Source organism: Akebia trifoliata, chromosome 3, assembly GCF_017979445.1.
Source record: "Akebia trifoliata isolate Shusen 1 chromosome 3, ASM1797944v1, whole genome shotgun sequence".
Taxonomy (NCBI): domain Eukaryota; kingdom Viridiplantae; phylum Streptophyta; class Magnoliopsida; order Ranunculales; family Lardizabalaceae; genus Akebia; species Akebia trifoliata.
The window spans coordinates 58513857-58539372 of NC_141377.1; the positions used below are offsets into that span (position 1 = coordinate 58513857).

General features: G+C 35.1%; 3 protein-coding genes across 4 annotated transcripts; 1 reads left to right on the forward strand and 2 right to left on the reverse strand.

Annotated features, from left to right (window-relative positions):
• The first annotated feature begins 243 nt into the window (after positions 1 to 243).
• LOC147408392 (L10-interacting MYB domain-containing protein-like) lies at positions 244 to 3695 on the forward strand. Its single transcript, XM_086437374.1, has 4 exons — positions 244 to 376; positions 568 to 621; positions 2471 to 2815; positions 2901 to 3695. Exons 1-4 carry the CDS (start codon positions 305 to 307, stop codon positions 3477 to 3479), a joined length of 1050 nt encoding a protein of 349 aa, XP_086293500.1. The 5' UTR covers positions 244 to 304; the 3' UTR covers positions 3480 to 3695.
• Positions 3696 to 3848: 153 nt separating this feature from the next.
• On the reverse strand, positions 3849 to 6653 carry LOC147408393 (uncharacterized). Its single transcript, XM_086437375.1, has 4 exons — positions 6149 to 6653; positions 5429 to 5524; positions 5278 to 5326; positions 3849 to 4169 (listed from the first exon to the last, which is right to left on the reverse strand). The coding sequence occupies exons 1-4, from the start codon at positions 6485 to 6487 to the stop codon at positions 4075 to 4077; spliced, it is 579 nt and encodes a 192-aa protein (XP_086293501.1). The 5' UTR covers positions 6488 to 6653; the 3' UTR covers positions 3849 to 4074.
• Positions 6654 to 8891: 2238 nt separating this feature from the next.
• On the reverse strand, positions 8892 to 24996 carry LOC147408394 (GPCR-type G protein COLD1). Of its 2 annotated transcripts, XM_086437376.1 has the most exons (13): positions 24599 to 24994; positions 24120 to 24220; positions 21355 to 21462; positions 20246 to 20366; positions 19514 to 19643; positions 17652 to 17730; positions 16807 to 16895; positions 14649 to 14741; positions 12975 to 13001; positions 11492 to 11578; positions 10174 to 10245; positions 9738 to 9868; positions 8892 to 9226 (listed from the first exon to the last, which is right to left on the reverse strand). In XM_086437376.1, exons 1-13 carry the CDS (start codon positions 24811 to 24813, stop codon positions 9073 to 9075), a joined length of 1407 nt encoding a protein of 468 aa, XP_086293502.1. In that variant the 5' UTR covers positions 24814 to 24994; the 3' UTR covers positions 8892 to 9072. The 2 variants fall into 2 exon arrangements, with proteins under 2 accessions (XP_086293502.1, XP_086293504.1); XM_086437378.1 differs by lacking the exon at positions 21355 to 21462 and having other exon boundaries at positions 24599 to 24996.
• Between the last annotated feature and the right edge of the window lie 520 nt (positions 24997 to 25516).

Sequence of the window (25516 nt, forward strand, 5' to 3'; positions counted from 1 at the left end):
AAGTAAAAAAATAAATTTAAATATTTTAAATTAAGAGAATATCAATCTTCATTTATCATTCATATTAAAAATTGTAAAAAAAATGATGACAATCGCCATTGGAAAACCTAAGAGAAAAGATGAGAAAAGCATAGTTTGGATATTTCAAAAAGGCATTATAAACGTGAGATAAGGTTCAGGGACCATTTAGAAAATAAAAATTCGCTCCGCCAAGGTCCTTTAAGTAATTTTCTCAAAAAAAAGTGATCGCATACCATTAATAAACCAGTCTCTCCTCCAAAATAAGAAAAAGGGGCAAAGGGACATGGCTCCAGCTGCTTCGTCGACCTCCTCCACTTCAGCTGCCGAAGACACCAAACACGATCTTATCAAACAGGCAATCAATCTCTACCTACAATTCTTCTCTATAGGGTTCTTATAAATGGCTGTGACGAGGATAAATCTAACTGCTGAGATGGGGTTTCCTAGGGAATCTTCACTGGGGAATCCCTGGGAGTATCTTCCAATCTCAGCTCTATCTTTGAGGCTAGTATTTTTCTTTCTTAAATGGTTTCTTGGATGTTTCAGGTAAGAGGGCACGAGGTTTCAATTGCAGAGTTAAACAACCCCTCGTCCTCTCGAGTAAGCTCTGATCAATCATTAATTTTGCTACGCACCTCTTATCTAGTTATCGATTGCTACTTCTTTTATTGAGAATTCTATGACTCAGTATTATCAAATGCAACTACATGGGTTGTATACTATAGGAGTCTCACCGATCTAATAATTAAAAAAAAAAATGGGATCTTTCCATCACCACCGATAATACGTTTGTGGTTGTTGTAAGTGGAAATTTAAGGGTGTGGATAATGAATCAATTTTCCCCCCATTATCTCGATCAAACATAGATATTGATAGAGAGGGAGAGAGTTTTACGAGGTTCATAGTGTAATCTGAAGACTTCATCCCAGTATTGCCGAGACCCAATTCACTAATCTTCATCAATATACATGAATTTCTTACAAGCTTTGGCTTTGGCTTTTGAGAAAGAAAAAAATACATTAATACATGTATCCCATGCCCTTTTGGGAGATCCTTATAAAGGAACACTGTGCTTGTAGTTGAAAACTTGACTCAGAGGGATCTATAATGGACGTGCGGCCACTTGGTTTTAATTTTGATTTTTTTTTTTTTTCCAGTTTAGACAGTTCTGTAGGCGTTGAATCGATCAATCATCTTCTCATTCATTGTCCGTTTGCAAACAAGTTATGGGTTCAATTCTTGTTGTTATTCAAAATCCTTTGGTGTTTCTCGGGGTGTTAAAAGACCTACCCCTTAGAAAGAAAATTATGTGGTCTTTAACCTGTTTGTTGGACGATATGGTCGGAATGAAACTATTGAATCTTCGAAAAGAAAGACCACACTCCTCATGAGGTGTTAGTGTCCATCATGGGGTGTTTTTATTTGCTTGGAGTAGGTTGTTTAGGGAGTTTGAAGGAATCTTCTTTGAATATCTAATGTTTGAGTGGGATCTAGTTTGTGATGTCTGAGGGGGTGTTTTTGTTCTTTCTATCAGTTTGTTTTGTTTTAATTTCTTGTAGGCAGACCATCTTGACCTCTATTTCCTTTTCTTCAATAAATAATTTTTTACCTATCAAAAAGAAAAGAAAAGAAAAAATTTGATGTCTATCCCTTCCTCCCAAGATACTTTGCTGAAACGAAGGCTGGTGGTTCCTCCAACACATTTTGAAGTTGACATGAAGGATCTCATTCTTCAGTATGTCTAACAATTACCGATAAAAAGAAAAAGAAAAAAGTGATGTCTAACAATTGAAGTACTTTCGGAAACTCAACAAAAGCACAACTTCATAGTTCATACAACAAATTATGTAAGAGGAATTAGCAGCGAGGAAGGTCTAGTGCAAGAGCAGCGAATAGTTCCTATTGCTTTTGGTGATGATGAAAAACCTTTGGAAGGAAGCTTCATTAGAAGTGACGAACTTAGAGGAGTTATTAAGTCCAAAATATTAGGACAATGTTCAAAATCCCACGAGGAACATTGCATGACCATTGTTGTTGAAATTCCATGGAGTTTAGACTAGAAGTCGGCTCAATCCTCATTCTATCAGAAAGAGGAAAATCAGGGAAAGTTGTGGCATTTGACCTTTTTAAATTTCTCCCAGACTTTAGGTTTGTTTTACGTACCATGTACTAGAAGTCAGGAAAGTTGAATTTTGATGGTTACTTGATTTTTGTTGATAAGAATGCTATGAAATTGTTACATAATTTCAAGAGTGATAATGAACTTTCATAATATGCACACACACAAAAAAAAAAAAATTGAGATCAAGATAAACGTGCAATTTTGTTTTTCATTCTGTCAAGCAAGATGATATAGTGTTTATAGTATTATATCTTGTGGTAAAGGATTGGTGATATGGGTTATTTTTTATTATATTTTTAAGTTTTGAAACGTGTTTACTGATGTCAGATGGAAAAAAGCCAGCAGATAAACGCAGGATCGTCTGATGTGAAAATGAAAGCCTATTGGTCATATAAACACCATAAGGTTTGGGTTGAACTATGTTTGGAGTTGGTGAAACAAGGGAGAAGACCAGGTACTTGCCTTGACAAAAAAGGGTATGAATACCTTCTGAAGGAATTCACTAAAAGGACTGGCCTCAATTACACAAGAGCACAATTGAAGAATCATTGGGACAGAACGAAGAGTGAGTGGAAACAATGGAAAAAACTTGTTAGCAGCGCAGGTTCAGAGTGGGATCCAGAGAATGAGACAGTTGTAGCCGATGATGAATGGTGGGCCAACTGGTTACAGGTATTTTATAATCTTAGTGTTGTATAATTTTATGTTTCTTGTAAACTCGGATAAATAATACACATTGCTTTTGTTCATTATATAGAAATACCCAAAAGATGAAAAGTGGCGTGATAAAGGACTAGAATTTGCCGAGGATTTAGATATTATTTTCGCTGGAACGATATCAGATAGTGATATTGCATGTACACCATCACAAGAGACTAGGCGAGCTTCCAATGCTGATCAAGTTCAGTCAACACTCAATAGAGCACAACGAGACTTATCTCTCGTGGGAACTGAAATTGATGAAGATGATCAGGTTGACGTAACAGGTAATAGTGCTCATTCACAAAGAAAACGAATAGTTGGAGAGGAACCATCACCTAGACGCCAGAGATTGACTGCGAGACTGAGTAAACAACTTGAACGTCTTTGTGATGCTGTTGAGTCAAGGAATAAGGCAACGAGGTCACATTATGTTGAAGGAACATCCATCAAGGAATGCATTGAGTTATTGGATGGGATGCCAGGAATTATAAGGGGAAGTAAGTTGTACTTTTTCGCTGTAGATACGTTCTTGAAGAAAGAATGTAGAGAGGCTTTCGTTGCACTTGAATTACCAGAGGTACGACTTTTGTGGTTGGAGCATCAGATGGAACTTGCTAATGGTGACAAGCAGTAGTTGTTGTAAGTATATTTGTCTCTTGTTCTTTCACGTTCATGATTTGCTTTGGACATGGTGGTGTCTCATCATCATGTTTTGATGCTTGTACTGTATAGGCCACAGATGATGGGTTTTTTTTTTTTTTTTTAATTTTAATTTTATTTTCGTGATATTAGTTGTTTGTACTTGCTTTATTTTCAGATAATATGTTCATGGATGCTACGATCTGTGGAATTGTTGTTGAAATCTTTTTTTTTTATTTTTTTAGTAAGTGGGAACCATTCCTTTGTTTTTTTTTTTTCTTTTGGTAGTGTGTGATGTGATCATCAGATGACAAAATTAACAACAGATTCAGAGTCTTGAACGGTTAAAAGCACATAAAAAACTAAAAAAAGCAGCGGCCTAGGAAGAATATGTAGTCACAAATATTAGAATGTAATAAGGATTCGCTTGTTAAATTGCAATGAATTTATTCCAAAATTTCGATTTTTCTTCAATCCTTCATCCGAAATTTTAATTCTACCAGTGAAAAGATTGAGAACAAAGATGTTAAGCAAAGCACTGCTACTACTCACTGAGAAACTCTTATCAGTGATGGGAGAGTACTGAGTTGTTATATTGAAGTCGAAGGGATTCCATAACGGCTACGTAGACCTTCAATAGCTTTCTCCATGGACTCCGTAAGCTCAGGGATTGATGTTTTGCAAACTAATCAATATAACAGGAAGGAAAAAAACGTGTCAGAATAGGGAATAATGGGTGTATGGTAATAAAACCACAGTTTTAAAACTCATGGAGTCAACTCGATTCACTAGGATTTTGAGGTGACCCAGCTCCTATATTTAATGGTACCAACTTAAAAAATGCACTTAACTCGAAAACTTTATTTTCGGCTCTTCTATCATGGTGAGAGCAAAAAAAATATTTATTTTTAAATATTTATAAATTTTATATATTTTGACCCGTGAGTTTTTGATTTTGTGGTCAGTCGAGTCAAGCTGTAGATGTTTCTGATTTTAGCACATGCCACGTCAAGGGAGTATTTTGAGTACACATCATGATGGAGTCCGGTTATCACTACTCTTCAAAATTTCATTTTTGAAAATATTTTTTTTAGTACCGATTTTCCGAACCCCCACCCCTCATGGCATACCCAAAATATTCTTCGGATGTGGCATGTGCTAGATGCATAGATCTTTTTTTCTTGGAATACACAACTGCAAATATTAATGTAAATGTGCATATGTATCTTGAGGCATAAAATTTATGATTCTTAACACATGTCACGGCAGGAGAATTTTTTTATAATGCCACGTGGGAGAGTCAGTATCACAAAAAAAAAATTATTTTCTAGAGAGGTTCTATTGGCCCGTCAACTTTTACTTGTAACACACAAATCTACATGGAGTCGCACTAAACTGATAGAGCGTGGCATGTGCATTCTTGGGATACAAGTAAAATAGATCTGAGCACATGCCACACCAACCACGTCAGTTTATCATTAGTCATCTACACATGCACAAAAATAATTTCATAATAATTGGTGTGTTGTGAGTAAAACTTGGTGTGCTAATTTTCTAAGGCTAGAAGTATCTGGAAAGGTCTGTTCTTAAGTACGATGTGGCTCCAAACTCTCATCCAGACACTACAGCAAATAACAACCAACATAAGATAATTTTGACCATCATCCTAACAGAATGATTTTAATTGTAGACATCATTTATACACCATTGACCATCCTTACGCCAATAAGACTCAAAACTTCAATTTTTTCCCCAAAAAGGTAAAATAAAATAAAGAAACAATAGGAATGTACCACGAGCTGCTGAAGCCTGAGCTTCTGAGATGAATTCCGCATAAGAACCCTGAAAAATGAACCATCAAGTTACTATATTAATGATTGATGTCAAACTTCAAAGATAAATCTGATCATTCATGTTTTATTATAAGAGGAAACCGACATACACCTTCATTACTTCAACACTTTCACTAATCCGACCAGACATCTTCTTATAGTCCAGCTCTGCTTCATTAATCGCTTGCTGGCATGCTTGTGTGTGAATCTGTTGTAAAAATAAATAAAAAAAGAAGGCAGAAAAATTAGGAGATGAAATTGCAAATACAGCAAAGCTTATTCTATGTTATATTTGAGCTTCACGATCCAATTAAAAAGAAATAAAGAAAATTAGTAGCTTACATATCTTTACGATCTCTGATCTAAACATAGAGAACTAAAATCTGATTCGAGATTCCTTGTAAAAGTGCAGAGCTGATTATTCATGTGTTTTTACGTCAGATCCAGAGAAATCGCTACATTTGTGAACGAGATGCTCGTTTTTTATATTTTGAACTTGGAGGAAACCTTATTTAAAATTAGTAGAATAAAATCAAACTGAATTCTTGTAGGACTCCGAAATGAAATCATCAAAATGGCTGAATCAGAATCAGACAATGCTTTTAGAGATCAGATCTACCTAGTTCGAGTAGAAATTAAAAGAATATGTAGAAAAACAATAAATAAATAAAAGAGCATCAAATTGGTACTTTCGTCTCAGATATAAATTAAAACAGATTAAACATGATCTCTGCATCAAATTCTGCTCTCAGAGCTAAGAAGGAAAAAACATGCAATCTGAGTTCTCAACTAAAGCTTGTCACATCTTTCAAGTAAAAAAGAAGAGAAACACCTTGAATCGTTTGGAGATTCTAGATTGAGATGCTTCGAATTCCTTGAGAATTTCGGAGTGAGAGAGATCGATATGCCGTGTTATCGAATCAGAGCGAGAAGACACGAAAGTTTTCAGATCCGATATGGTGGTAAGGGTTTTCGGAGGTGGAGATCTGGTTCTTGGCTGGATTATAACAGAGGCAGCAATTACGGTTTTCCTCTTCCTTGTGGAGGAATTGTCGAATCGATTGAGATTGAAATCGGGAGAATCGCTAGTGAGATGAGGAGTTTTGAGTGGGATTGGAGAAACCAGAAGTTCTACTGTTGATTTCGGTGCTGCTGTTGATCTCTTCTTCATCTTCGTCTCCTATCTCTCTCTCTCGTTCCAATTGCGCGGTAAATGACACCTTGAGTTCGACTTTCGAGAGAATTTATAGTGGCGGGAGATTATTTTGACCTATAAGAGGTCCACATCCGTCAGATACAATCCCTTGAGATGCGTTTGGAAAGATCCATATCTAGAGGACGTACAATAACGGAGTTTCGCTTTCGACCCTTGTGCCTATGACTATCCAGATCCTGACAGCTTAGACGTAGCCATCAGGGTTTTAGAGAATATTTAATATTACTCAGACTTTCCAAAATTATGAAATACAATCTCTAGCAAAAAAGCCTTGTATTTCTCCTCAAAACCCTTCAATCTTAGATTTTTATGATAACTTGTTGACCAAATGATTTGATTGATCATTCAATTCTCTCTATTATTTTTTTGTCTTCAAAACTTAATAAAAGATAAACAAAGCGTTGAAAATGGGATTTTTCATTTTTTTTTTTTTTTTTTTTTAAATCAAAGGTTTACCAAATAGATTGAAGCTTTTAATCAAAAATTGAAGAGGTCGATTATAATAGAATTTTGTGAAAGTTGAATAATCAAGGCTTTTTTTTTTTTTTTTAAATAGATTTTACAAAAGGTATTTTGATCAATTTTTGTTTCTTTTAAAAGACCTCAGGCAAGTGGGTTATACTCATGTTTCCATAACTTATCCGAGACTGAGACATATCATTCAAGTTGTCACGATATCAAGTATGGACGGACAAGTTAATTTTTCGGATGAGATTTAAAATCTCGCATTCATTTTTCTCATTTTCTAACGAGACATCTTAAACATATAAAAAATCTCATCCAAAACAACTTGGTATTTAGCACGGACGAAACAAGACGTGACACTGATCGTTCTATCAATTTCAAAACGTGGATTGGCATCTCAAATTGCACGTCCTAAATAGGATAAGGCTATGTTGTACATTTTTTTTTGGAAAAAATATTTTATAAAGTTAAATAATAATAATATTGTTTTAATATTTGACTAAAACAAATATTTTGAAGAGCTGTTATTGGCACCCCCAACTTTTACTTACTACACCCAATTTCATAAATTATTTATCACACCCCAATTAAAGATTAAAACACACCATTTAAACAATAAAAAAGTTTGGCTCAAATTATTATCCCAACGTTACAACACTCCTTCAAACAATTTCAGTAGTTGTTTAGGATTAAGTTTAGGCTCACATAAAACCTTAAAACAAAAAAAAATGAGAGAACTCCTATTGACCCCCAACTTTTATTTATTCTCAACCATTTACATGTTATTCATTTTTAATTGGGGCGTAATAAGTAAAAGTTGGGGTGCCAATGGCAGCTCTCTTACTTTAACATCATTATCATCATCAGCAAAGCCTTGCACTAAACATTTGAGATCGACTGCATTATGTTCCATTCAATTTTCCATGCACAAAGTAGAAGAGTGATTTTTAGATATTTACAATAAAATAAAATAAGAGAGATGATGAAAATAAAGAATATTAAAAACAAAAGTTATGGAGCCTAAAAAGAACATACGTTTTGCAAATAAGTTTGATAAAGAAAGAAATATAAAACCTAGAAACAGATACAGTGATGTAGTATAAAGTACCTCAAGGCATTAGAGAGTAGAGAAAGAATTCATTGAGAAATCAAAAGAAAAAAATCACATAAAGAAACTTAATTGTGGAATGTTAATATCCAATAGATCATTAAAGAAACAAGATACATTACAAGTCATGGAAAAATTTTAGAACGGAAGAAAATTTAGAAAATATAAAATATTAAGAAAAGAAGAAAAGAGACAGATAAATTATGTGTAGTATAGAACATGTGATGATCTATACTGCAAGTTGGCTATTAAAGAATGTGAGAAAGACATCTCTAATTGACGTAAATTAAGAAAATTAGAGATTTAAATAATGTTAGATACAAAGGTAAATATGAGAGAACAAGATCATCAATGACACCATTCCTATTTTACAGGAATATTGGATCCCAAGTCTTTAGCATATCAGTTTAGGTACCTAACATTTGGTATCAGAACCAATCCCACATTGTTCGAATTATTAGACTAATGCAGAAGTGACCTCAAGATTGTGCCTCACATCGCACACCAAAACACAAAAGTGTGTAGGAACCATAGATGCTTTTCGACTCATCTTGATAAAACAAATAAAAAAGATCTATGGTTCCTACACTTTCACATCAAGATGTACAATATGAGGTACAATCTGACGGTCACTCCAGCACGACTCATTACCTAGAAAGACTACAAGCGAGAGAAGTCCCAAACAGTGCCCAAGGGCTAGGGGCTACAAACAGGAGGAAAAAAAAATCTTGGTGAGTGCCCCGTCCAAAGTGAGTTTTCATGAACATTGACTGTGAAACGTGGTGGTTTGCTACGTCCTTAAATGATTTAGGGGACCTTATATTTGACGCGTTCCAACAGGTCTTGGCCTTCTGGTTATATTGTACCTAAAAGAAAACCAAACTGGAAGGAACAATCTACTATTACAAAAGTAATTGAAAAGAAGGTAATTTGTTATTACAAATTATACATTCAAGAAATCAATCAATCAATCAATGGGGTGTTTGTCGGCCTGACGAGATGTGTAATGTGCAGAAAGCAGAAGTAAAGAAAGGAAAGCACTGGCTACAAAGATTGCATCGAACCACCTGTGGTAGAAGTCAAACTGAATGTCTCCCCCCAAAACATCAGTAATGATTACCCTGCCAAATTACAGTGTCTGAGGCAAATCCATCCAACTAAAAGGAGCCCAAATTGTAAATGAAGACCCAATTAAGCAAGAAAGCTACCACAACTCAAATAGTCACCAAACATAATATTAAGCTGTGACACATGTTACACACCCTTTGGTTGCTTACATCCTATACATGATTCACCACAATGTAGGGACTAGCATACATGGCTTTAAATCAAGGACGAAACAAGAGACAAGAGACAACTTGGGTGAGTCATCTTGGTCTCGAAGGCCACCAAGTTTTAACCAAGATGTCTCTCTCAAACATCTAAGTATCATTCGTGAACAAGACAAAAAACTGTAATTGAAAGCCATTATTTGAATTGGTTTGGAAGTGTTTTGACTTGTCCGATACATGAAGAGGTCTCAGTGAGTACTAAGATGATCCAAAAACCCAGGTTTTAAAATCATGCCAACTAAATCATTGAACTTAGCATAATACATATGCATGTACAAATAACAAAAATATGGAAGATTACCTGTAATCATTTGCCAAGCTTTTCCTTATCAATAGAATCGAAGATACAAAATACATTCCCATTATTTCAGACAGAAAAAGTACAACATTGGTAGAGGACCCACTCCCAACCCTGGAAACTGCAAAGAAGAACTGCATACAAACATATTGATCAAAAAAAAGAACTGCATATAAACAATAATTGTGTGAGGTAAAACATAGAACAATCAAATTCATGGGAACAAACTCTTTTAAAATTCCTATAAAGTAACTTTTCAAATATAATTTTTGCCCCGAGATTTTTCTTCCTTTTTTTTTTTCTTTCTAATATTTCAAATTGGATGGATGAGCCTTCTTTAAAAACGGGGCAAAAGGGGGTATTGTACCTATCTTAATAAAACTCTTCTAATTAACAGGAATAAATAAAATCAACAAAGCAGCAGAAAAACCAAGTCTACCTTCATTAGATTTGTTAAGAAGCCCCGGACAGAGATCACAACCAACATCCCAATGAATAACAGAGAGATATACTGCAACCAAAAAATGTATAAGAGAAAAAGAAAAAAGTGGTGTCTGCCCATTTATCTGGATGCACAGAAGCAGAAAACAGTGAAGAAGTGCATTCAATGTCATTTGTTTTATGTAGATCAACTATTACCATTCCAAAATATCCACACCTTTTTCAACCTTGGGATTGAAATATAGTTAGGGGACACAGACTCATCCAAGATGATAATGACATGAGACCACTAAAATCAGGATCATCAGGTACAACTCGAGCAAGTTATGACAAACCGACAATTCAGTACCCGTGTTGACCATACGAAGTGTCTAGAGACTCATGTCAGATTATACAGTGTACATCACACAGCAAAGACTCGGTAGTCTCAGAATTTAATCTTCAAAAACAAGCATTTCATAATCTAAACGCACATAATTTACCAATAATTTGCAAAATACAGGGAAGGGATTGGTTGATTTTTACAGATACGAATAAAAAAGGAAAGATGGTATGGTTAGAATTGTTAGAATAGAAGCTTTTGTGATATTAGCAGTCAACATAGTTCAAAGTTGTGCATGAGCAGTGTTTAAAAAAGGGGGAGGTGTATGCCTCAAGGCGAAGGTAAGCAAAATACCTAGGGGCATGTCCTGGAAGATGTGAAACAAGAGAGGTGTATGTCTTCCGTGTTGAGCCACACCTTAATGCATACCCCTCGTCAAATATGAATTATTTACTACTGTGTTTTATATTACCCATGCTCTGCCTTGCATCTCTTTCCTTTGTTATAGGTTTTTATTAGTATATGTGATGCAGGAGCATCCTAGGTGTGGAGAATCCTAGCACTGATGTGGGTCCCACCTCGATTGACTGGATCCTTGCGCTATGGGATAAAGGGATTGATTTCACCTTTCTCATCAGTCACAGATTTTGGGACAATAAGGCCCTGCATCAAATGGTATCAGAGCAAGAGGTATTGAGTTCGAGACTCTTCCAGAGTGGGTGTATGATGCAAGAGCATCCCCACACTGATGTGGGTCCCGCCTCGATTGACTGGAACCCTGGACTATAAGATAAAGAGATTGATTCCGCCTTTCCCATCAGTCGCGGCTTTTGGGATAAATGGTTGGGTCTCCCTCCATCAAAATGGCATGCGATTATGCCCCATGCTGCCCCAGTCAACTTGAGGTCCCAATGCCTCAACCTCCTCCCACTTTTAAACACATGGCTAGGATAATTGTCTAGTGCAATATGGTACTGTAAGAATAACAGCTAACCTGTGATAAAAGTGCAACATTTATGCCTATATCAAAGAATTGCAAGAATATGCTGATTGACATTGTCACAGGATCAACTGAACCAGCCTGTTAAACAAGAGAAAAATGAAAAGATTAGTTTACTTGTACTTAAACTATAGCAAATCATTAATTTAGGAGATGCATAACATGCAAGGGGGAAATGTTTATCTGTAACAGGATGTTAACACCTTACAAAACATTTCCAGAGTAACATTTCCCAGTAAGATATACATGTGACAAATGAATCCAGGCAAAGCTCATGATCCCGGCCCCAAGGCTTAAGCCTCAAGGCATAAGAGGCTTCTGCTTCACTTAGTCAAGGTTCAAGCCTCTAGGCTCAAGGCTAAAGGTGCAGGTGAGAGTTGAGCCTCCCCTCTACAGTCTTCACAAACGTACGGAAGCGGGGAAAAAAAGGTCATTCTTTCCCCAAAATGCCTCTCCTATTTGTCCTCTATGCCTATAAGAACCTTAATAAGATACTTTATATATTTTTCCTCTCATTTATATTAGTAAATTGGACATGCATGGTTTGGGTAGCTTTAGCTAAAGTTACAGAATTTCTTTAGTGGAGATACAAAAAAATGATAGGGTATCAAACTCTAAAAACATTTTGTTTTTGCTAGGCAAGCAAGATTAGTTGTCATTATTAGTATGTGAAGGCGGGTTTTGAAGCCAGGTAGTGGTATCAATACAAGTAGACTTTAACCAACTTACCAACCTGGCACATTCATCCAAAAACTCAAGCCATAAGTACGAAGGATAAAGATTCCTGATATTGAAATTCATGAACTATCAAATAAGTCACCAACCCGCCATGACCACCAATGTCATCGTTAGCTTAAAATAAACTTAGTTTACTTCATAGAATAAGATTCATAGAATAATACTCTATTACAACACTGAACTGAAGTCAATACAATAAAAATAAAATATAGGAAAAGTAACAAAGATCTTTAAATGTTAAAAAGGGAATTTCTCTTCATGGACTATACATAATAATCCTTGGGGATAACTGTTAGAAGGGATTTTAAAATGTTAACAAGGATCTTTAAATGTTAAAATATTGCCTTGATATATGTAATATGTATGGTAAATAAAAATAACTCATAACTACTTTCACTATTTCTCTAATTCATTCATTTTAATGTTTTTTATAAATTGCTTAAGCCTTTTTTGTTAAAATTTGAGGCTTACGCCTACCTTAGAGGGGCAAAAGGTCCCATATATGCCTTAAAATTTTAAAACAATGTTTCATAGTACCAGAGTGAAATGAATTAAGCAATTCAATAGCAGATGGCAGCTAGCTTAGTTGGTAAAAGTCTTTGGGTGATGATAACAGAGACCTGGGCTCAAATCCCACCAGCACCAAGTTACTTAACTCATTAAAAACAGGCTTACAAATCAAAAAATAAATAAAAATTAAGCAGTTCAATATAGAGGATACTTGATAAAAAAAACATACCTCCTTGAAAACAACACTCTGCAAAGACTGCACAGATCAAAAAGATTAGTTAAATACCGAATTTAAAAAAAATGTCAACTGTGCACAACAAAAAATGAAAGATAAAATAATTAAAATAAATAAATAAATAACACATGCACATATATATATATATGCTTGCATAAAAGAGGCACCAAATGGTAGAATCAAAAATTTTACAAACACACACAAAAAAAGCTCCATATACGACTCTTGTACCTAATTATGCAGATTCTGTAGTCATCAATAAAATCCTCAAACTGTCATCTTACAACTCTTGTCAACTATTTGGGGTCAACATACCAGTCAGATTTTATCACTCTAAATCTGGACCAATATTCTTCATCTCATAATACTAGTCAACGGTTTTGTTTATCGCCCATTGTGGTTACCATATTAACTCACATGCACTGACTTTGATTACTTTTCCTCTCTAGCTCACGCCTTTTAACTTGGCTACACTCATTCTATGCACTTCTAATTTCTTAATTGCTCATAATTTCTCCATAAAACATACCCAGTATCAAACCATCGTATGTACGAATTGATGTTTCATGTCTAAACATCAAGCACTATATAGTGCAATATATCCTATTATCTTAGTAATCAAGTGTTGATACTAATCAGATATTCAGCTTACCGATATACTGAACACTACTGATATTTCAAGATTTGCCACCGAAGAATTAACTTATCAACAATTTTCGCCAAGTTTATAAAACAGCTATATAGATTTATTGCAGTAATGAAGTACAGAAGGATGCACAGTGATGCAAAATGAAATTTGAATTACCCAAAATATGCACTTGTTTCCTAATTCTTCTTCAGACTAAACATGATGGTACCATGTATGTGTGTGTACACATATTCTTTTTAGGTGAACAAAATAATATATATTAGGAGAAAGGAAACTCATAAAATTGATCCTGTAGTTTATTGTCTTATTTGTGAAGATTTTTTGCATATCACAAGTATAAAAAGAAGAAAATACCAAGAAGAAAAAAGTTCTAAAAAAATACGTGTCAATTACTTTGGATTATTGATATTTATAAATACAAGGTAGGAGTCACTGTCAATAACCATTGACAAGTATGTGTGGGCAAATGACTAGTGTGAGGACAAAAGGAGAGGAGACGAATGAGTTCCTAATAATAATTAGTCTATAGCAAGGATCAGTTTTGAGTCCGTAATTTTATTAGCTCTTGTTACACATGAAGTAATTGTTCATATTCAAAAACACATACTATATTGTATGTTATGTACGGATGATATAGTATTAGTTGATGGGATTAGGGAGAGATCAACACAAAACTAACATTATGGAGAAGGATGTGGGGTTCAAGTGCTTTGGAATAAGCAGAACCAATACCGAGTAGTGAAAATAGATGAACTCATTTTCAATAACAGAAGACTTGGCTCTAGAAAGAATGGAATGGAGGAACAAGATTAGTTTAACTGACCCCAGATCTTTGTGATAAAACTTTGTTTTTGTTGTTGCTGCAAATATCAAGGAAGTTTTAGGGAAATCTTATTTGAAGAGAAGATTGACATGCTAATGCAAAAAAAAAAAAAACAAATTTCATTTTGGTCCTGAGAATGAGTTTCCACATCTAATAGAACAATCAATGGTCAACCATCCAGATAAAAAGTGAGCACCTTTATCATTTTATACACACAATAGATGGAACAAGCATAGCCCAGTAGATTCTGCAGGTGACCCCTCCAGGTTCGAGAATATGCAGCTGCTTCCTGAAAAAATATATACAAATTTAAGAATCAGCTGCTCAGGAGAACACAGAATGTATGATTAAATTTATAGGAGCATGTCAGTATTAGTTCTATATATGTTTCCATATTAATTGATCTATTTTCCTAGAATTATTAAAATTGGCCCACTATAAAGAGTATTTCACAGTACGCCCTCTTTCACAATGATTATTCATATTTTCAATCCCCATTTCAATTGACTCAAAAGAAACCTTGAATCCCTCCTCACAAGACTATCCGCAAAAGACCATATGTCCTAGCAATGTTCTTCAACCATGCTTCCATTCTCTTCAACCTTCACTGACGAAATTCAATTCTAGTCTTAGAGCTTAAACTTCTTTGGTCAGTTGACACAATCACAAATCACCATCATCAAAGCCTAGTCACAAATCCTAATTAGAATTCATTGTACACCATTTATGTTGTATTACAACTATCTGAGATTTGTAGCAAGAATTATTTTCCACCATGCAATTCTATTTATAAGACTGGAACCATAACCTTCATAGAATTATTAAGTCAATCCACAAACCTCAACTAAAATTCTTAGATTTTTTTGATAGGTAAGCATGTGAAGGCAGGGTTTCGATCCCAGCCTACAATATTACCACTCAGACTTTGCCACCACATTAAGCAGACACCTTCGGTGGAAATTTATTTTTCCCTAGTGGGGAATTATAGTTTCTTCTGTAATTTTGGCTTTTCATTGGTGGGATTGATAATGAAATACATAACTTGATTAAAGAACAAAACAGTCCGTTAGTCACTCCTTGCACTTGCATCAAGAGTAATAAGATTGAGTATCTCCTCAACTTTGTCATGGCTTTCAATTTTGCGGGGCCTGTCTGAGTTGTGTACAAATAACTTAAATGTGCTTCGCTTCTCATTTTGTGCATAACACAGTAGTGCGATTATGAGTAGGAAAAATAGGGATGAGGCACTAGTTAAGAATTATGGGCAAAAACTACTCCAAAGAAAACACTCCCCTTAGGATCAATTGTACACACAAATAGAAAAATTGGATACGTCGTGAACCTAAGTATGAATGTTGAGTGGTCAGTGGATGCATGCTTCTGAAGTATTATGTGACAGATGTACTAATTAAGCTAAGGAAAACTTTACAATATAATAATAAGACAAGTTATGCTTTTATTTATAAGGAACAAGTTATGCTTTATGGAGCTGAATGCTGTGCAATCAGTCATAGATCGAGCATATCAGATATGAGGATGTTGAGGTGGATAAGCAGTAAGACTAGGAAGAACAAAAGTCAGAAAAAAGTACATTCGAAAGAATCTACGAATCATGGTTTCAAAACTCATCCAAGACCGAGACGTATCGCCCGAGTCGTCTCGGTATCCGGCATGGACGAGACAGGCAGACAAGTCACTTTTTTGGACGAGATTTAAAACCCCACATTCATTTTTCTCATTTTTGAACAAGACATCTCAAGCGTATCGAAAAACTCGTCCGAGACGACTCAGTATCTGGCATGGACATGACGAGACATGAAACCGAGTTTTAAAATCATGCTAGGAATAACCCCAATAGGAGATAAAATAACGGAAAGCCAATTGAGAATGTTTGAACCTGAGAAATGAAAACCAATGTCAACAGCAGTGAAGATTAAATGCAAGTTGAGGCTTAAAAAGATCTGATCACAGAAACACTGACCAACTACATAACTCTCTTGATTGAGTTGGATGGTGAAATAGGATTCATATTGCCAAATGCCAACCCCAATATTGGGGATAAGGCCTAAATGATGAATAGCACAATATGGTGGTACAAAAGTAGTATACCATTTACGTTATGCATCTTATTGATAGGAAGGCATTCAAAAAATATAACTAAACTTACCCACTTCGCTTATATTAGTATAATAGGACTGGCTTTCCATTCAAGTAACGGAAATGATAAATTATTCACACATTCAGGAATAGCAAGTAAAATCAAACCAAATAGGCCATAACAATGATAGCGCGCCCAACTAGAGCCATAAATTAAAAATAAAAAGGACAAACAAGTGTTTTCTATTAGAATAGACCTTAGCTTGGCGAAGCTCATAGATCTCCAAAAATAGCTGCTTTGAGAGCTCTTCTAAAGCTTGTACCTCTGCTTCCATGCTCTTAATATCTTTGCAATATTGTGGAAAACAGACATTAGAGAGGGTAATATACTGTGATGATAAAATTACAAAATAGAAGGCCAAAAGAAGCAGAATCTTTATGCTGCATTGGAACAAAAGCATGCACTTACAGATCAGATGAAAATTGACATCATTTACTATTCCCACTGGTATGTGCATAATGAGCACATGCTCATACACGTAGAACACTACCAAACAGCGTTACCACATCAATTCAACAAGATGAGAGATACAAATCCCCCACCCCAAAAAGGGGGGGAAAAAGTACATCCACACCTTGAAAAGGCAAATGCACAAACCATCCTACACATGAACGCAACATAAAAAATGTTTTTAAGCATTCTTGTTTGTAATCGTATCCCTAGTCAGTCATCTTGACCACTTGACCATTTTATGAACTTATTTTGCTTATATAAAAAAACAATGAATGCAACAGAAAAACAACAAATGCCTAAAAACTTGAATGCCCATCCATCCACTTGCTGGACAGGCATGTATGTAGTTCATACAAATACTTGTGCCAATAATGGAATAGGGTCAGGGGCTCCATTGCATGATTTGTCTTGAAATGATTAACAGAGACCCATCCAGTCCTAGGAATGGACAAAGACAGCATGGACAAACAGTAATAAAAGTAAGAGAATGACTAAGCAAAAGATGAAAGAAACCAAATCAAAGTTCACCAATGTTCTTTTATGAGAAGCTGAACAACTAAAGAAGAATTGAAACATCAAAAAATTTACCCTGCTCCTTTTGATCCTCCTGCACAGAACGTACAACTGTTCCAACAATACGCTTCAGAAAAGATCTCGCCTTCAGCTTCTGTGACAAGCAATTCCCAATGAGCTTTCACTAAAGTTGAGAGAGGAAATAAATTGACCCAGAGTTTCATCACTAGAAATAAAAAGACAATTCCTGGTCTAAAAATCCTAGTTATTATATTTAAGTACTGTTTCAAAAGGGTCACAAACAGATAAAGTCTAAGATAAAGGATCCTATACCGAATGTGGAGATATTTAGATGCTTAACCATCCAACAGAATAGAGAGAAAGGTTACAATATCGTCTGAGTCCCTCAAGGATATGATGCACAATCAGGAAACACATGAAAAAGGGTACCATTTTGCATTTAAAAAGGATGTACTTGTATTTGATTCTTAACCATCAAAAAGAAAAATAAGGTAAATGTTTTGTAATGGCCTTTGCTTTTACTTGATGTAAAGCCTGTGAGGTCGTCTCCACTTTCCAGGTTGCTGAACTCTTTTGGTAAGATTCAACACGTCTTCTACAACAAATATTTATTAAGCTAAAAATAAACACTAGTCGTGTGTATGATATAACTATAAGATTATGAATCAAAAGTACACACAATATTCAATTATCAACATACATGAAAAACAATGAGTATCAAGTTTAGAAAATTTCACGGTTGGAAATTTTCATTTGCCATTTGTTGGGCAGATTTTTAAGAAGAAATGGTGTACCTTAAAAGACAAGGTTGGTCAGTAAGTTATAGTAAAGGCTTTGGAAGATTTCATATTAAGATGGGATTATGCCATTCCTGGGTCTAATTAGTCCTCTTGGAGGTTTTGTTAAGCTTTGCTAATGAAATTAACATAAAAAACAGTACTTATAATCTCCCACTCTCACATATATACACCCTATTAAGATGGGATTAGGCCATTCCTGAGTCTCCTTAGTCCTCTTGGAGGTTTTGTTAAGCTTTGCTGATGAAAAGCTTCCCTTGTTAGCCCCTCTTTTATATATCGCTCTTTGTATAGTCAGGTTTCCCAGCTTTTTTCTATCAAAAGATCAATCATTAACATAAAAAAAGATACATATAATTGCTAATATATATATATATATATATATATATATATATATCAGTCCCCCATATCTGAAAATCCTGGTAGTTTTTCATATTCTTCCTAATTTTTCTCTGTCGATGCAACTCGGTAGTCTGTATTACATTGAACAGAATCCACTAGCACGTGAAATTCATGAAAAACATCAAGCAGCAGTAGCACTCCCCTGCATATTGCATTAAACTTGAATATAGAGGAACTATTGAAGAAAGTAGAAAACTAGGAAGGCAGTTATGAAAATGCAATTTTCAATGTTATTCACGGAGGGTTTAGGACTTTAAAGGTAAGGATGTTAGCATCATTTCAAGTGCCACTGTAGAATGTCTAAATCCTAACACTGAAAATGTGCTTCAATAAGCACCGATCAACAAAAAAAATCCAAAAAAAAGGCATGCAGGCAGAGAGAATTTTGCCTAAACAATGTACTGCACTGATGATCAATTTCATAGTCATTCAAGAGCAGCATTCTTTAAAATGAAGATGATTCTATCAAAAAGAACCAAAAGCTACTTTAGCAAATCGATATATATAGGACAGTAAAGCAAGCACCCATAATTTAGCAAATTATGAGAACGGTATACATAAAACAGTAATATATCTAGTAGTAAAGAAGACAAAATTAGTTGCAAATTCAATATAGAAATTAAGAATATTAATTAGTTTCATTGATGTTTATCAAATTAGAGGCATTGAAACCACTTTAAAACAACAGGATAAAGGATATGATATGATGAGCAATACCTCTTCTGATCCTTGAATTCGCTCCATCTCCATTTGACTGAGAATGATTTTCTTTTTCTTTGCAATGCAGGTCTCAATTGATTGCATCAAGTGTCTTTCCAAGGATTTGATATCTGTTTCCTCAATCTCCCTACCAGATACAAATAGATGTATAAGTGTGAAGAAAATATTTTAATGGTCAAAAGAAAAAAATAACAGAACGATTAATTATTTGGCAGATTTTCTTCAATGATATGTTTTAGCCTTCTAAACTTTTTTTTTAAAAAGGCGCTTTAAGTTTTTTTCCTTTACATATGATTTCTCTTTATCAAGTAGATAAACTGGAAATTCTCATCATCCATCGGCATAGGTATTTAAAACAACTTTCACAATGATGCTACTGCACATTGTAATCCCATCAAATATAGCTATGTCAAAAGTTGATCAACCATACACCACAATCACATAGGATAATTCCACATATAAAGCTAATCAATCAAAGCATGGAAGTTGAAATGTGACCATTAGGAAATGCTTTAAATGTGTCTTATCTTCGAAGACCAAGAAACAATAAGATGCTGCTCAGCTAAATTTCAGGATCCCGACTCAGTTATCTTGAGTTAACTTACAAAAAAGCATGCCGATCATGAACAGGAATTGTTACTCAACACTAAGATGGGGGCCTAAGGAATTCAATCGCTAACCTTTTTTTTCTCGTAACAGTATGGTCAAGAAGATAATTTATTTTATTACCTGATGAAGAGAGATAGGTAACTGTATGGCAAATTAACAGCTCCAAAACCAGATAGCACGGCCATGACAGACACACCTATCACTCCAATTCTGCTAACCAACTGAGGCATGGTGAAAAAACCTGAGAAATGAAATGGATCAAAACTGACAGATTTAGGACCAGTAACTAACTTATGCATGCCACCAAGAAGGATGATAATGAAAATTGAATAAGAAGACGACGAAAATTATCACTTAATCAAGACATAAGAGGAATTCGCGGGTTTATTCAGACAGGCCGCCATTAGCCAAGATACAAGGGGGGGTTTGCTTTGAAGACTTGTTGTTCAAGTGGAAAGACATTATTTTTGTAATCGTTGCTATGTCCAATATTTTTTACCCTTGTGAGAAGCTCTCTCAGTTTTATTCTTGTCTTCTTGCTTGTTCTTCTTCCCTCTTTAAAATGCCCCTTTATTGATCAAAAGAAACAAAGATAATGAAAGGTTTTGAAAGAACAGATTATATTCTAGGTGTGAAAAGCATAGACATCGTTGTAGCAGTGAGGGAAGAAGATTGAAGAAGTCAAATGGTATTTTAATCATCAAAAGAGGAATTGGGCATACAATGCATAAAAAAGCTATCAAAAAAGTACATAACAGGGCTGATGCAGTAAGATGCTGTCATGACAACTACATCGCAGTACAAGATGCAACTTTGACATTTGCACCTAAGAAAAATCAAAATACGGGATTCAAATTGATGCTTCAATGGATTTCAATAGAAAAATTGATGATATTTTAATTTTTAAGGATGAAAGATTTGAGTTGGCTTGCATTCAACCATAAATGCCTGCATGAAACCTTGATTGGTGATGCACCAAGAACATATCATGTTACATTCAAGAAAAAGTAGGACAAACAGGCAGGTAGAAATCAGGCATCATGAATAATGAGAGGTTTGGTTCTCATCCATTCAAATGCAGAATACAGCTGGTGCTTGTACGCAACCTAGAACATGTCCAGAGTGCAAACATGAATGGCAGAAAGAAAAGGAAACTGATTAAAGCTAATATAGTAGTCCTAGCCTGTCAAATTTGTTGGTGTAAACCCAAAGGAAAAGTGCAGTGAAACCTTTATCAGGTGAAGGCATGGGAAAGTGAATGCCCATGCGCCAAAAAGCGTAGAGAAATGCCAACAAGAATAAGATCGCTCCAAGTGCAGCTCGTTCCTTCCGTACTCCTGAGATTATATCAATGGTTCAATTTATATGTAAAAATAAAAATAAGAGTGATCTGTGAAGGAGATGGGTAAGAAACTTCATATATGAAAGGTGCCACCTTGGTGAGGTGGTAAAGTCTGTGTAGTAATTTTAACCACAGACCTGTGATCAAAACCCCAACTTCACAATTAAACCTATCAAGAAAAAAGATACTATGTACATATATATAAGATATCAGTCAAGTAAGAAAGCACTCTGGTCCCAAAAAATAAGAACATGGCATGAACCAAAAGTCTATAGTGATTTCCACAACTGATTAGATTATTGATGGTCAAGATTTTTTTTAGGTATGCTGATTAGATTAGCTGCTACTTTGAAATTTGGTAAAATGCGGAAAAAATCAAGGGGGGGGAATGGAGCTAGGATTAGGACTGTAATTGTTCCACTAGGTGGTGTTCTCTTATTATATAATCAAATTCCACGTCAAACTGCAATAATAAATCACCAAACCCCATAAAGATATCATCCACGTATCTACAACAAATAACCGCAGGTCTACAATACATTCAAGGTTTATATTGTACAAAATGTTAAATAGCTTACAAGCATGAGTCCAAGTTAGGATTTCATCAACCGATTAAAATCAATGTCATCCTCATTTGTATCCTTATTATCCAACACTTCATCGATGCAATGTCATCTTCATCAAGGTCATCTTCTTTTACAAGTGCATCAAGCTTATCTTTCAATTTTTTTTTTAATTTAATCGCAGAGTTAATGATTTAATCATAATGTTTGTGATTTAATCACAAAGTTCGTAAAAGTCGAGACTTCTTGAACAAGTCGCAATTAAATCATGATTAAGTTGGAGAGGAAAAAATCACAATTCAGCCGTGACTTTTTTTCAATAAGTTGCAAAATTTGTCAACAAGAGTTGCATGCGATTTAGGATTCTCACCAGTTTATAGATTCCAAAGGCTGGTATACCAACGCATTCTCGCTTAGGATTGATTAGTTTGGAGATGCTTACCTACTTTGATTTGTTGGGGTCTTTAGAATGATAAAAATAAAAAGGTATTTGAGGGCAAGGGAGAACATAGTCATCTCATCATTCCCCACCTCAAGGATTTCATGATGTATAAGTTATCAAGGATTTTGATGAGAACTTATTACAAATGGAATAGGATAATATCCGTGTATATATATTTATTTTACTTTCCTTTAGGCCACAAACTAATGATTCGCACAAGTATGAATACAAATCTTCATTAATAAGATAGTCATAAAATTCTTTTCAAATGCGGCAAAGTGACGTTGATAAAAAGTGCAAGCATTCTGATGTACTTATCCCCATTCTCTATCCCCTGTAGTGTTGAAGCAAGGTTAGAAAAACCAAACAATTTTTTTTTTGTGGGATGATAGGGAGATTGTAGTCCAAGAAGAATGGAGGATTAGGTGCCATGGGATTCGGGTGTATTAATTGTGTCATCCAAGGAAAATGGCTTCGGAGGTTAGGGGTGGATCATAAGAGCTTGTGGAGGAGAGACACTAAGACAATGTACGGTGAGAGGGCTTCTGATTGGAGGTGGTGAGTTCTACAAGAGGATGCTTTTAGGGTTGGTAAAAAAAAAAGGATCAAATTTTGGTAAGATTGATGGTGTGCAAAGTCGCCCATGTTCCTACAGTATCCATCTTTATATTCCATTTTCATCACACAAAAATCGATAAATTGGAGGAGGCATTCATGTATCGTAACGGTGGCAATTTGACATGGGACTTTGGTCTCAAGAGGGTTAAATTATTGAGAGATCTGGGATATAACCAACTTCAATTGTCACATATCATGTATCTTGATTTCTCTGTTAGAAGAAGACCAAAGGGTTTAGACCCATACGTGGGAAAGATCTTTCATGGTCAAGTCATTCTACAACACCCTACATCCTCTAGATTCATTGTCTAAGGTAATTTGTGTTAGCTACCTTAGACAGAGTATTGACCATCAATCATCTGAATAAGAAGGGATTTCCAATGCCAAAGCTTTGTTTCATGTCTGAAGCCAATGGCAATTCGATTGATCATCTTCTCATTCATTGTTCTTTTATCAATGAAATTTGGCCTTACTTCTCATTGTTCATCCTAGATTGTGCATAGAAAGAGAATTTTATGATCACAAACTCCCTTTTCAGTATGTTGGGGGATCTAGAAAAAAGGAACAATAGGATCTTGGAAGGGAAAGCTGAAACCATGCAAGGAGTGATTAACAATATTCTAGGCTTCTTTTTTTTTTTTTTGATCGATTATATTCTAGGCTTCTTCTTCTTCCTTTTCTTTTCTTTTTTTTTTTTGCAAACTCTTGGATGATTTTAAGGGTCTGTTTTTGAGGTTGTTTAAATGAAATCTTATGTGCCGAAAAACGTGCTTATGTCTCATCTTTTTTTAAATATAATTTGTACTTCTCAAAAGATAAAAAGATGGAGCCTTAGCTTGACATTGAATGGCTTCAATTAAATTGACTATGACCTAAATATACACCTGAAAGTGAAACCACCAACAACTTATTCGGCTCAAATCACTGTAATTCTCACAGCATTCTAATAAATAATTTTAATATAAAGTGCAACAAACCTACATCATTTATTTAAGCAACTGAGAATAATAAATAAATAACGTAACATACCACTGTTGCAAAGCATCAAATAGCAATGATAATATGGATAAATGAACACCAGCAGCATTATCAAACAAAATAAATCCACCTTCCAATTTATCCATCTTGCCCTGCAATCAAAACATAGCGTAACCTCTTCAGATCAACACCACAAACTCCTTTTTCAATCTGTCTACTTTAAAAATTCAAGAGAAACTAAAATGCATAAAACCTACTAATCAAACCAAATTGACAGAATCTTCCCTACGTAATATCTTAAACAACATTGTCGTAAAACCCTAGATTTCAATGCAACAACTCACCAAAATCAAGAAATTCAAATTAGCAAAAACAACAATGACAAATAATCGTGCCACACATTCGAGGTCAAAACAAAAACCCCAGATCTAACACAAAACCCTAAATCTCTGCTACAAAAGCAGATCAAGAACCAAATCAAACACTGTGAACAAACATAATTAGAGACGAAAATTACAAATTTTGCTTACTCTTTGGAGAGGACTGGAATGATCTCGAAGATGACAAGCTGGAGGAGATTACAGGAGAAGGCGAAGACGACACTGAAGAGGATCTGAACGAGGGCTCTCTTCTCCTCGTACTCTTTATATAGTCTTTGGTTGAGGAACCAAAGCCCAGCCCATCCCAGCAAACCAAGAGATCCAATCACCACCACTCCTTCGTAGATCGCCCATCCCCAACCCATCTTCTTCAGCTTAGATCCTTCAACTTCATGTCTCTCTCTCTCTCTCTCTCTCTTCTTTTTTCTTTTTTCTTTTTTTAGCGGTTGGTCTCAACTCTCAACTCCTGAGTTTCGCGGCATGAAAACGCAAATGCATCATTGCTTTGCGATTGTGGACGATAATGAATGTCTAGGAAAAGGAAGACGTTATGGGCATAGATTCATTTAAGATCAAATAAACAAATGAGCTGGATTTCTTGGGACCTATGTTACCTGGTTCGCTCGGTTCGGATTCGGATTCGTGGTTCACTACTCTGTTCCTCAGTGAAAATATATAATTCAAGTATACAAGTTATAAGTATAATTATAATGTTAAAAAAATTTATATATATTTAAATTAAATATAAATAAATAAGTCAAATTTTAAATATGAATAATAAAAATAAATATAATAAATTGATTTGGTTCGTCGAACTTAATGCTTTGGTTAGTTGAATCAAATGTTTTGATTTGTCAAACTCAACCAAAATTTGGTGGGTTTGTGGTTCATTTGATTTTATGAACTTAGTATGAATCGTACCACAAATTGGTTTGCTTTGTACTGATTTGTGATTTTGACTAGTAGCAACAAATTGAGTAACATAGCTTGGGACGACAAATTAGACTTTGGAGGATCGTTATAATCCATGAACTTGGAGCGTCAATGGATCAGATTCGACCTATTCCC

What these genes read in the sequence shown, in the direction of transcription:
- LOC147408394 (XM_086437376.1), bottom strand. Translation starts at nt 24,813, where the DNA reads ATGGGTTGGGGATGGGCGATCTACGAAGGAGTGGTGGTGATTGGATCT. An exon ending in GTGTGTATAAAATGATAAAG is followed by an intron (nt 13,002 to 14,648) that starts GTGCTCACTTTT and finishes TGATCTGTGCAG; the next exon opens with TCTTTGCAGAGTGTTGTTTT. An exon ending in TCTTAACAAATCTAATGAAG is followed by an intron (nt 9,869 to 10,173) that starts GTAGACTTGGTT and finishes GTTTGTATGCAG; the next exon opens with TTCTTCTTTGCAGTTTCCAG.
- LOC147408392 (XM_086437374.1), top strand. Translation starts at nt 305, where the DNA reads ATGGCTCCAGCTGCTTCGTCGACCTCCTCCACTTCAGCTGCCGAAGAC. An exon ending in ACAACCCCTCGTCCTCTCGA is followed by an intron (nt 622 to 2,470) that starts GTAAGCTCTGAT and finishes TACTGATGTCAG; the next exon opens with ATGGAAAAAAGCCAGCAGAT. An exon ending in GGTGGGCCAACTGGTTACAG is followed by an intron (nt 2,816 to 2,900) that starts GTATTTTATAAT and finishes TTCATTATATAG; the next exon opens with AAATACCCAAAAGATGAAAA.
- LOC147408393 (XM_086437375.1), bottom strand. Translation starts at nt 6,487, where the DNA reads ATGAAGAAGAGATCAACAGCAGCACCGAAATCAACAGTAGAACTTCTG. An exon ending in GAATCTCCAAACGATTCAAG is followed by an intron (nt 5,525 to 6,148) that starts GTGTTTCTCTTC and finishes TTTTTACAACAG; the next exon opens with ATTCACACACAAGCATGCCA. An exon ending in TCAGGCTTCAGCAGCTCGTG is followed by an intron (nt 4,170 to 5,277) that starts GTACATTCCTAT and finishes TATATTGATTAG; the next exon opens with TTTGCAAAACATCAATCCCT.